This window comes from Alosa pseudoharengus, unplaced genomic scaffold (genome assembly GCF_046254945.1).
Source record: "Alosa pseudoharengus isolate Yale_2024_CS ecotype anadromous, Long Island Sound unplaced genomic scaffold, YU_APseudo_1.1 YU_APseudo_1.1_scf_19, whole genome shotgun sequence".
NCBI classification, from domain to species: Eukaryota; Metazoa; Chordata; class Actinopteri; order Clupeiformes; family Clupeidae; genus Alosa; species Alosa pseudoharengus.
The window spans coordinates 14,231,736-14,244,235 of record NW_027468657.1 but is presented as its reverse complement, the minus strand read 5'-3'; the positions used below and the strand labels follow the sequence as shown (position 1 = coordinate 14,244,235).

The window sequence follows — 12,500 nt, the reverse complement described above, 5'->3', positions numbered from 1 at the left end:
TGCACAGGTGTTTTTCACAGGTATATATAAGACATACCCACACAATGTGTTTTAAAGGAAAAACAGGAAGAACAGAGATGGAGATTCAACCTTGCCATACAGTCCTACATCAGATTTGCCTATCTCCTAGTCTTGAGTGTGTTCATGCCAGACCATTCCAGAATCAGCTGTTCTGTTAGACACCCTGGTCTATTCCACTGAGCCACTTCTGCTATTGATGGCAGTGGCGTTTGCTGCAGTGTGCCTTTCATAGCTCAGACTCCTGCTCACTGTTTTCACAGCTGTCCGCACGGCCAACTGCTGTGGATGACCTCATGTCTGATCTGGAGACATATGAAAAACGTATGTCCACATGCAGCAGTTAGTTCACCCTTCACTCATGGCAATATGCACTGTGCAATATATTATGCTAGAGTAGCCACTATTTGGGTAATGATTTTTCATTTTCATGACCACTGTTTTGATCTTTGAATGTGTTTGATGTGCGTGTGGATGGGCCTGTGTGATATTTAAAGTGAACTCGGCTGAAAGAAGAGAGAGACTGAGAGAAGGAGAAGAAAGAAAGGAAACCACTCCACCTTTACTGGTCATAGCACAGCAGAGCCCTCACGTGCTCTCTGGGCTTTATTTCCTCTCTCTCCACACACACACACACACACACACACACACACACACACACACACACACGCCAGTAGGCAAGGAAAGCAGGCGTTGGTTCCCAGCTGGCGGAAACGTGTTCCTGTCTCTTCCCTCCCCTGTCTGTACATTTGTACATTTCACGCCAATATTGGACCTTTACATGTCCACCTCTCTCTGTATTGGACCTTTACATGTCCACCTCTCTCTGTATTGGACCTTTACACACAGTATGTCCACCTCTCTCTGTATTGGGCCTTTACATGTCCACCTCTCTCTGTATTGGACCTTTACATGTCCACCTCTCTCTGTATTGGACCTTTATATGTCCACCTCTCTCTGTATTGGACCTTTACACACAGTATGTCCACCTCTCTCTGTATTGGACCTTTACATGTCCACCTCTCTCTGTATTGGGCCTTTAAATGTCCACCTCTCTCTGTATTGGACCTTTACATCTCTCTGTATTGGACCTTTACATGTCCACCTCTCTGTATTGGACCTTTACATGTCCACCTCTCTCTGTATTGGGCCTTTACATGTCCACCTCTCTCTGTATTGGACCTTTACACACAGTATGTCCACCTCTCTTTGTATTGGACCTTTACATGTCCACCTCTCTCTGCTCCCCTCATGTGTTGGAGGCACTCTTTACTCCTCACGGATCACATGTGTGCCCCTCTGGTATAACATAAAGGATTCGCCCACCATGCACTCCACAGTATTCCCTTATAGTCCTACGCAGGCCCATGCACTCCACAGTATTCCCTTATAGTCCTACGGAGGCACAAGGGCATTATGGATATCACCTGCCTCAGCTCAGCCAATGAGACTGTGTTAAATGCGTCCATGGTGGAGCAGTAGCTGCTAGCTCAGCCAATGAGACTGTGGTAAATGCGTCCACGGTGGAGCAGTAGCTGCTAGCTCAGCCAATGAGACTGTGGTAAATGCGTCCACGGTGGAGCAGTAGCTGCTAGCTCAGCCAATGAGACTGTGGTAAATGCGTCCATGGTGGAGCAGTAGCTGCTAGCTGGCCTGCCTGTATGTTATGTTCTGTCAGGATCATATGTTGCTTTTTTTGCATGGCCACACGCTTTGATTAACACACACAAAAGCATTTTTTTTTATGTTGCCTTCTAAATAAAGATCTTGGGTTCCTGTCTGCGTAGGCAGAAGACAGACTCTCTTTGTGACTCTCTCTGGTTCCGTGGAGGATGTAGTGATATGCCGGTAGCCGGCGTCATCCGTGGCCAGACCTGCCCTGACGTGCGTGCCGCTGCTCCTGCATCCCATGGGCTGGGTATTAAAAGAAGGAGCGGGAGTGATAATAAACCTCTGGCTCAGAAATAGCCTTGTGTATCTGCTGCGGCCTCCACCGCCACCGTGGCCTGCTCACCGCAACCGCGCCACAACCGCACCGCAACCAGAGCCTGACTGTGTGAGCACATCTCTCCCCTTCCTGTTGTTTCACAGGGCTATTGTTAACAGCACACAATGATGTTTAGATCCAGAGACCCCGACTGGGATGGGATACTGTATAAAGGGGGGGGGGGGGGGGGGGGTAGGGGAAATGCCTGGGGGTGGTGAGGAGTGGAGTTGGAGGGTCTGGATGGAGAGGGGTGGTGAGGAGTGGAGTTGGGGGGGGGCACAGATACAGATGTGGTATAGTGGAATATAGTGGCATGGAGCGCTGGCAAGCAGGCAGGAATGGCACCCACCCACCCACCCACACACACACACACACACACACACACACACACACACACACACCCTTTGAAACATCAAAAAGAAATGTGGCAGCCAGACAACAGGAATTAAGAGACTTCCCCTGAAAAAAGCCCCATCTGATACCCACTAAAAGGCTGGGCATATGTGGTGGTGGTAGTGGTGGTGTTTGTGTGTGTGTGTGTGTGTGTGTGTGTGTGTGTGTGTGTGTGTGAGAGTGTCTCTGTGTGTGCGTGTGTGTGTGTGTGTGTGTCTGTGTGTGTTTTTGCTCACATCATTTACTGTCAGAGATAAGCCTCCCAGTGTTCATCTGATAGCCTGGCTCTGTCTCCCATTCGCATGCTCCGTGTCTCTTCTGAGAGAGAAAGCGACAGATCAAATCTAAACACCACCTCAGTCCTCTGTGTTTACGCTGCGTTCCACTAATGCTGGCTACCATCTGTAGCTTTCTCTCAGGGACCCTAGGCACGCATGAACCACTTGTCAACCTCCAGCCTCCCTGTGCTATCCCATTATGGAGTGTTGTGAAAAATCCACTCTCGTCGCTAACTAGCATTTAAAGATGTGTAATGGCTAGGTAAATGCAGGCATTGGTGAGACGTGCGTGTCTGAGCTCGAATTCCTCACGTTGTTCAGATAGTCTGTGTTTTCGGCAGGCTGCATTTAGGGAGAAATATCATTTGGACCCGAACGTGCTCCCCCCTGTGAGGTGTGTGTGTGTGTGTGTGTGTGTGTGTGTCTGTGTGTGTAAATACATTTCTCTCTTACTTTTCTACAGTGTTATTTCTCTCTCTTTGTCTTTTTTTAAAATATCTTCCTCTCTTTATCAATTAGAATGGATCTTTGCATGGAGAAATCACAAATGCATCAAATAACCATTTCTCATATTAACTTATCAACCAACTTCCTTCTCTTTTCCCTCTCCCTGTCTGTTTCTCTCTCTCTTTCTCACTCTTTGTCTCACTCCCCGTGCTGGAGCTGTGCAGTAATGCTCCACTCGGATTTCTCCATCTCAGTCTGGCTGATCCCCCTTCCCCACCGCGTCTCCTCCCAGACTCCCCGGGAATCTCTTTTTTTTTGTTCGGGGCAGGAAAGAGAGGGAGATTAACACACTTAAATCCCAGTGTTTACCTGTCTTAGCTGGGGTAATTATACACCGCCTCCCGCCAGAAGCAGATTGTCCAAAGCCCCCAGTAGACGATCCAGAGGAGTTTTTGGGGCAGCCCAAAAACAGTGACTGCAAGCTGGTTTATCGCACACAAAGACACAAAGGCATTTCCCCTTAACTCTCATCATTATGTAAATCTACATAAAAGCTCATTGAGATGAGAGATCTACAAACCAATGCAAATCTACACACATGTACACTCACACATACACACACATTCTGTCTCCTTCAGACCATGTGATACTTAAACATTAAGAGAGCATGAACGAATGCGAGAAGAGAAGAAGAGAAAAAAGAAGAAGGGAGAAGAGAAGAATGGAGAAGAGGAGGAGAGGAGGAGAGAAGAAGAGGAGAAGAGAGGAAGAGGAGAAGAGAGGAAGAGAGAAGAGAGGAAGAGAAAAGAGAAGAAGGGAGAAGAGAAGAATAGAGAAGAGGAGAAGAGAAGAAGAGGAGAAGAGAGGAAGAGGAGAAGAGAGGAAGAGAGGAAGAGAAAAGAGAAGAAGGGAGAAGAGAAGAATAGAGAAGAGGAGAAGAGAAGAAGAGGAGAAGAGAGGAAGAGGAGAAGAGAGGAAGAGAGAAGAGAAGAAGGGAGAAGAGGAGGAGAGAAGGGAGAAGAGAGGAAGAGAAAAGAGAAGAAGGGAGAAGAGAGGAAGAGAAAAGAGAAGAAGGGAGAAGAGAAGAATAGAGAAGAGGAGAAGAGAAGAAGAGGAGAAGAGAGGAAGAGGAGAAGAGAGGAAGAGAGAAGAGAGGAAGAGAAAAGAGAAGAAGGGAGAAGAGGAGGAGAGAAGGGAGAAGAGAGGAAGAGAAAAGAGAAGAAGGGAGAAGAGAGGAAGAGAAAAGAGAAGAAGGGAGAAGAGAAGAATAGAGAAGAGGAGAAGAGAAGAAGAGGAGAAGAGAGGAAGAGGAGAAGAGAGGAAGAGAGAAGAGAGGAAGAGAAAAGAGAAGAAGGGAGAAGAGAAGAATAGAGAAGAGGAGAAGAGAAGAAGAGGAGAAGAGAGGAAGAGGAGAAGAGAGGAAGAGAGAAGAGAAGAAGGGAGAAGAGAAGAAGAGGAGAAGAGAGGAAGAGGAGAAGAGAGGAAGAGAGAAGAGAAGAAGGGAGAAGAGAGGAAGAGAAAAGAGAAGAAGGGAGAAGAGAGGAAGAGAAAAGAGAAGAAGGGAGAAGAGAAGAATAGAGAAGAGGAGAAGAGAAGAAGAGGAGAAGAGAGGAAGAGGAGAAGAGAGGAAGAGAGAAGAGAAGAAGGGAGAAGAGAAGAAGAGGAGAAGAGAGGAAGAGGAGAAGAGAGGAAGAGAGAAGAGAAGAAGGGAGAAGAGAGGAAGAGGAGAAGAGAGGAAGAGGAGAAGAGAGGAAGAGGAGAAGAGAGGAAGAGGAGAAGAGAGGAAGAGAGAAGAGAAGAAGGGAGAAGAGAGGAAGAGGAGAAGAGAGGAAGAGAAAAAGAAGGGAGAAGAGAAGGGTCTGCAGGGGTCTGTGGCCGTGTGCTCTCCTCCAAATGGAGCTAATTACGTGGAGGAAAGGAGCTTTACGTGTGAAACGGATACGCTGTTTGTTTAAGAGATAGGGAGTAATGATATCGGCCTTTAGTGGGGCCGCACATAAGCCACTGCTGTCAGCCCTCTCTCCCCTGCAGGGTCCAGCCTACTGCCTTATCAGGCGTGTTTCTTCAACACTGGACTACACACAGCATGGGGGGGTGACCGATCTCCCCCCGTCATCGTTCACAGAGTTTTATATCCACTGTCCACTGCTATCACTCTGGGAAAAGCTTTTATTGGCCCGCGCGGGTTAACGGCACTGTTTGTTTTAATGGAGACCCCCTAGCCAGGCGGGAAGTGGTTCTGTGCCGACATCCCCTGCTCTTTGCTCCGCAGTGCACCCAGCACCACTGGCCCAAGGCTTTCAACAACACACGTGCGAGCGCAGAAGCCAACGACCCACTCAGATCGCCCCATATGCAGTCGGTAGCAGACAGCACTAAGGGTGGAACTGTAGACATGGCTGAGAACCTGCAGGAGACAATGTGAACACCACAAAAGTGAACCCAAGAGAAATAACTAGACAGTGGTATATTTAGTATAAACTGCTACTCTATAAAGGTGAAAGGATAAAAAAAAGAGATGAATATATTGTCTTGGATAGACAAGCTTTGTAAACACTTAGTGTTAAATACAAGTGTTAAATACAAGTGTTATTTCTTAAGTGCTTATGTGCACAGTGATCTTGGACACATTTGTGTGGAGGTTTGTGTAGTTGTGTTTTGATATGGCAGCAAATTCACATTCCTGTGTAATGTGAGGCCAAAGTGTTTAAATGGGCTGTTGTTCAGTTGATACTTTTTGTGTTGTTGTAACAGTGAAAACCACATCGCCTTGGAAATGGATAGTTTTTACCATCACATTTTTTGTCTCAACCTAGTGGTTGCAAATTCCATGTAAACACTTTAAATGTAGCAAGTTTTAGAGGAACGCAGTCAAACAATAACAGCTCACATTTCTCCTTGTCACACAGAAATCCATACAAATTCCCACTTTAGCACACACACACACACACACACACACACACACACACACACACACACACACTCACATAGGCACAAACACAGACATAGACACACAAATCCTTGGATATCATTATTTGACACATAAAAAGCCTCTGGCAAGTTAGAAGTTGCCCACATATTTTATCTGTACCAACTATCTGTGTTTGCAATGTACCAGACAGACTTATACAGCATGCCAGTCAACCATCAGGGCCTGACACGGCCTGATTTACCTCTGGGTCTCCTCGGGTCTCCACAGGTCTCTTCAGACCCACACCCATGTCCCAGTGACTGAGAAGCACCCCGCGGTTGAGAGGGTTTGAGGTGTTTATTTGGACGGAGAGTAAGGTAGGGGTGTGAGCGGGGGAGTTGGGTGAAGGAGGACGGAGAGGGGGGGTGTGTGACTGAGTGGGTGGGTGAGTGAGTAAGTGAGAGAGGTGGGATCACGTTTCTCTGAAAGCACACCGCTGTTATTTTAACTCCTGCCCAGTCCCCCCCCCCACCCCAGGCTGTGAGTTTGATTTTTTCTTACTCACTGCCCTGAAGGGGGGAGGGGTCTGTCAGAACCTCACTGCCCGCCCCACAGGCTGTGATTGGTTCGAAACTTCTTAACCCCACCCCTCACACGTGTGTCATCACAGACCCAAAGTTCCAGATTTCACTTTGGAAACTCGAAGTGCTCTGAAGTTTGGACTAGCGGGGAGAGACTGGGAGCCAACAGCAACCTGTGTGTGTGTATGAGAGTGAGTGAGTAGAGCTGAGGGGATTCTCCAGCGGAGAGGGATCAGGATAACTCTGTTCATACACTACTGAATCAGAACTTACTGACAAGAGAAGTCAGCAGTAAAACGGTAAAACTAGTTAAACTGTAGTACATAGCTTTGTTCATTTTTAGACAAAAGTCTTTTTTTGTAATACTTGAGAATGACAAGGTTTTTTGTTGTGTTCCTTTTTGGCTTTTGTTAGAATAAAAATGACAATGGTCACAGGATGTTAAGTGAGTAAAAACCCTTTGGTTGCTTTTTTAGATGTATTTAAACTATTTGGACTGCATTGTGTCTGTTATTGGTAGTAGTTAAGAAAAACTGTTTTTTTCAGAGTCCTGTAGAAGTGTTTATCACTCTTCTTTCCTGTGTTTGAATTACTGGCAGTTTCTGTAAATCTTAAATAGACAGAGAGAGACAACTCGACAACACTCTATTACCACAGAGCCGTAGAATGCACTTTTGAGATTATAGGTTAGTTTAGCTCGAAAAGGCATCACCACACACCACACAGTTACAATGCTGGCCCAGTCTCTCAATCAAGCGTTGGTTCTGGTTCTGGTATTTTATTTGGAGTGTCGGGCCCAGTCTTTCGACTCGACTCCCCACACCATCATGTACCGTGTCCTGGAGGAGCAGGAGGCCGGGACGAAGGTGGGCCGTCTGGTCGACGACCTGCGTCAGCGAGGGGAGCAGGGGTCACTGGAGGATTTCCAGGTCGCAGGGCACGGACAAGCCCTGCCCTTCGCCGTGTCGGCGCGGGGAGGTGAGGTGTCGACGCTTCGCCGGCTGGACCGGGAGGAGCTGTGCCGCGGCGTTGACCACTGTGAGATCGCCTTCAACATCCTCTACAGGAAGGCAGGCGTGATGGACTTCCTGCATGTGCGCGTGGAGGTGATGGACCTGAACGACCACAGCCCCACCTTCCCCAGCCTCAGGCAGGACGTGGAGATCTCCGAGACGGCCGCGCTCGGGATGAGGATCCCGCTGGATCGGGCTGTGGACCTGGACGCCGGTCCGAACGGCCTGCAGACCTACTCCATGTCCGTCAGCCAGCACTTTGCCCTGGACGTGAAGAGCGGCAGCGGGGGCACCAAGCAGGCCGAGCTGATCGTGATCAAAGAGCTGGACCGGGAGGAGCTGTCCTCCATAGACATCACAATCTTGGCCTTCGACAAGGGCAACCCCCCGAGATCTGGCATGACCATCGTGACAGTCAACATCTTGGACTCCAATGACAACAGTCCGGTGTTCGAGGACGGAGTGCCCTCGGTGGTCCTGCCAGAGGACACGAGCCGTGGGACAGTGGTCATCAAACTTCGTGCCACAGACCCCGATGAAGGAGCCAATGGGGAAATCGAGTACTCCCTGAGTAAGCACGCCCCAGCGGACGTCCAAAGGATTTTCAGCGTGCACCCCCAAACTGGGGCCGTGACCCTGGTTGGACCCTTGGACTATGAGGAGAAGGACACGTACGAGGTGGACATCCAGGCCCGGGACTTAGGGCCTAATGGCATCCCTTCGCACTGCAAGCTACAGGTCAAGCTACGAGACGTGAACGACAATGCTCCGAGGATACATGTCACCTGGACACCACCAGATTCGCCAGTGGCCACCGTGTCCGAGGGAGCGCCTAACGAGACGTTCCTGGCCCTGGTCATGGTTTCGGACGCAGATTCTGGCGAAAACGGTGAGGTGCGTGCTCACATTCAACATGGATCGGGACACTTTCGCCTCAAGAATATTCACGGAGACAACTACATGATTGTCACTAATGGGACATTGGATCGGGAGAAAACAATGGAATATAATTTAACGCTTTTCGCTCGGGACAATGGGCAGCCCTCGCTGTCTTGTTTTCGCCACATAACTGTTCGCGTATTGGATGAAAACGACAACGCTCCCGTCTTCTCCAAGACCCACTACAGAGCCATCTTCAAGGAAAATAACAAAGCCGGTTTCCAAGTTCTCGCTGTTGAGGCCAGTGATGTGGACTTGGATCTCAGCGGCAAGGTGTCTTACTCTATTCATGAGTCCAATGATCTCGGCACGCCCTCGTTCTCCTTCTCAGTCCATCCCACCACTGGTGTGGTCACGGTCCAGCAGTCTTTGGACTTTGAGGAGTCCCGCATCTACACTTTTGTTGTGCAGGCCATCGATCATGGTCACCCTCCGCTCACCAGCAGTGCCACGGTAATCATCGAGCTCCAGGATGATAACGACAACTACCCTGAAATCAACGAGCCTCCTCCCAAGGGGGGTGTGGCCAAGGTTAGTGTACCTGTGAATGCAGAGAAAGGGGAGATCGTGGCGGAGATGGGCGAGGTGAACGAGAGGCCACTTTACCTCCCCACCAATCGGACCTCAGGACGTAAACATCAGGGCTACTTAGCCACTACCATCAAAGCCCACGATCCAGATTCAGGCCTGAATGGAAAAATCCATTTTCGGATTGTTGACGGGAACCCTTCTCGCTTGTTCTGGCTGGACACTAAAACAGGGCAACTGTACGTGAACACCACCAATGCCACTGACCTCATCGGCAAGACGTTTAAAGTAGGCATTGCCGTGTCGGACATGGGCATCCCAGTGCTTGTCACCCGGACAACTCTGGAAGTCAGTTTCATCAATCTTTTGGATCACCTGAAGAACTCAGCCCCTGGTCAGAAGGCCCAGCTGAGCTTCACCATGCTGATGGCCATCTGCCTGGGCGCCTCTTGCCTGCTTCTGCTGTTGGCTGTCGCCCTGGTGACCACCTTCTGTCGCCCAGAGAAACGCGACAACCACGCCTACAACTGCAGGCAGGCGGAGTCGACCTACACGCGCCACCCGCGCAGGCCCCAGAAGCACATCCGCAAGACGGACATCCAGCTGGTGCCGGTCCTGAGGGGGCGCAGGGACGACCCCCCGGAGGATGAGGCCCAGCCGCTCTCCTCTGGAGCTCCGCCGTCACCCGCGGAGCTCCACGTCGACGGCCAGTTCTGCCGGACGCCGGCCACCTCCCGGTCGGCCCACGCAATGCCAGATCCCAACATGACGCTTCAGCACAACCAGACCAGGACCTTGCGGAAACCCGGAAACATCGAACTGGACGGGCCCACCCCCCACACCCCTGGCATGCCATACCGGACCCTCCGCAAGGCGCGGAACCCCTCCTCCTCCACCACCTCTTCCCTCTCCCAGGCAGGAACTCTGAATCGGCACCACGCCAACTCAGAGGTGCATTCTGGGACACTGGAGGGCCAGAAGGGAAACCTGTCCCCGGCCGTATCCCAGGCAACGCTGAGGAGGCCCAAGAACACGGACTCCCTCAGCAGGCAGGCTGAGGACGACCACAGGCAGATGCTGAGGAACCTGGTGCGCCTCTCCATGGCTGCCTTCGGTGGGGACAGCCCCATTGAGCTGTCGTCTGCCTCCCCTGAAGTACAGGTAAGAAAAGATAGTGGCCCAAAATATCATATCATATCATATTATATCATATAATATCTTATAATATCATATCATATCATATATTGTATATATTAAATATATTATATTATTCTTTATAAATCTTATAATATATATTCTTTATAAATCTTATAACTTTATTCATCACTGCTGTAGGAAATCTGCATGATCTTAATGTTTTGCTGTAGACATTGAGACTTTCCTCCAAGTTCTGGCTGGATGTTGTGAAAGTTAGAGGGGAGCAGGGAGCTGTGAGCGGGCGCTTGCCCAGCAGGGCAGTCTGTTATTGGGCCTGGTGTGTGTCTCGCGCTGCCTGGAGGGACAGCTGATGGAGTTAGAGCAGTGAGTTTGCTCAGCCACCCCAGACTCTCAGACAGTAACCCAAACCCCCCAGTTGCCCTCAGAGGAAGAATCTCTGCCAGACCTCAATAATAACTCAATCAGATCATATAACAGTGACTTATTAAAGGAAGAGGCATGGACGGACTCTGTGTGAGAGAGAGAGAGAAAGGGGAAATAAAGGAAGGAAAAAGAGAGAGAGAGAGAGAGAGGGGGGGGGATAAAAAGCATGAGGAAAAAAGATAGACAAAGTAACTGAATATGTATAGCTTATTCTCTAAGGGGAAAGTCCCTCTAGAAGTTAGCCTAAATCTGTCATCTCAGAAAGGTTAAACTATGTTAGGAAAGAAATGGGCCTTGAAGCGGGTGCTATGAGCTGATGCAGCTGAATCAACTGTGCTGCAAACAATATAGTATAAAAAAGGGAAAGAAGATTCCGGAACATACAGTATATTGGAAAAAAACCAGAACTGCAGCATTGGGAAAGTTACCTTAGAGTCCTCCCTGTTGCTTGGATAATAGCATATGTGTGTTTTTTCTTGGATGTGTGTATGTGTGCATTTTCGACTGTGAAGAAACAGCTGTTGTGTGTGTGTGTGTGTGAGTGTGTATGTGTGTGAATGTGTGTGTGTGTGATGAGGGGGGGGGGTGTAGCCTACAATTGGGTATATATTGGTTTTAGAGTAAGAGTGAGTGCATGTTTGTGTGTGTGTGTGTGTCTGTCTATGTGTGTGTGTATGTGTGTGTGTGTGTGTGTGATGAGGGGGGGGGGGTGTAGCCTACAACTAGGTATATATGGGTTTTAGAGTAAGAGTGAGTGCATGTTTGTGTGTGTGTGTGTGTCTGTCTATGTGTGTGTGTGTGTGTGTATGTGTGTGTGTGTGTATGTGTGTGTGTGCTCATTGAAGAAAACAAAGAGCCTGGCAGGGTCTCAGGCCTCACGTGAGTGTGGTGGTTAAGTTAAGAGCAGGAAGAGTGTGGATTCTGACCCTTCGCCACCCGCACCCCTCCCGCACCCCTCCCGCACCCACTTGCCCCAGTTGGCACTTTGGTTCTGAGCAACATCCAGACAGGGTCTCCAGGGATCTCCCTCTCCTCCCTCTCCTCCCTCTCCCTCTCTCTCTCACTCTCCCTCTCTCTCTCCCTCTCTGTCTTTCTCTCTCTTTGTTCCTCTCCCTCTCTCTCTCCCACTATGTCTCTCTCTCTCTCTATCTCTCTCTCCTTTCTCTCACTCCATATTGCAGCAGCTCTGTTTCAGAGGTGCATCCTGGAAGGAAACCGTCTGAAGAAGAATAGCCTCAGCGTAAAAATGACTTCCCGCCGCCCACCCCACCCCACCCCACCCCCACACCACCACCAAACACACACACACACACACCAAACACACACACACACACACACACACTGGACCGCCACTCTTCACAATACCCCAACATTTCCTCTCTACTTGGTTCTGTATACCTCCATCAGTGCCTGCATCCGCTCCCATAGCAAACAAAAGGCCTCACGGCAACTTCTGATTGGTCCCAATCAGACTCATACAAGTCTGGGAAAGCTGGTCAGGTGGTGCCATGCTGGACATTTCCTTATATACCGTCTACAGGGGGGGGGGGGGACGACACATACACAATATGTAGTGGACACAGAGCCGGTTAGAAGAATTCTTTGGGTTTGGACATTGACCAGACCATATTGTGTGTGTGTGTGTGTGTGTGTGTGTGTGTGTTTGAGACTGTGTGTGTGTGTGTGTGTGTGTGTGTGACCAGACCACATGTCTACTCCTTTTAGAATCCTTTCTTCTTCTCTTCTTCTCTCTGAGGATTCTGTACAGAATAGAAAGATGCATACACAATCCCTTTCAAGGGAATATGGCCATTACTTTTGTAG

At 49.4% G+C, this 12,500-nt stretch overlaps 1 protein-coding gene across 1 annotated transcript in view; it reads left to right on the top strand.

Annotated features, from left to right (window-relative positions):
• Positions 1-6,755: 6,755 nt before the first annotated feature.
• pcdh12 (protocadherin 12) overlaps positions 6,756-12,500 on the top strand; it is a 9,134-nt gene continuing 3,389 nt past the window's right edge. The window contains exon 1 of the mRNA XM_076291780.1: positions 6,756-10,256. Within this exon, the coding sequence (XP_076147895.1) occupies positions 7,347-10,256 (2,910 nt within the window). The 5' untranslated portion in view covers positions 6,756-7,346. The remainder of the gene's footprint in view (positions 10,257-12,500) is intronic.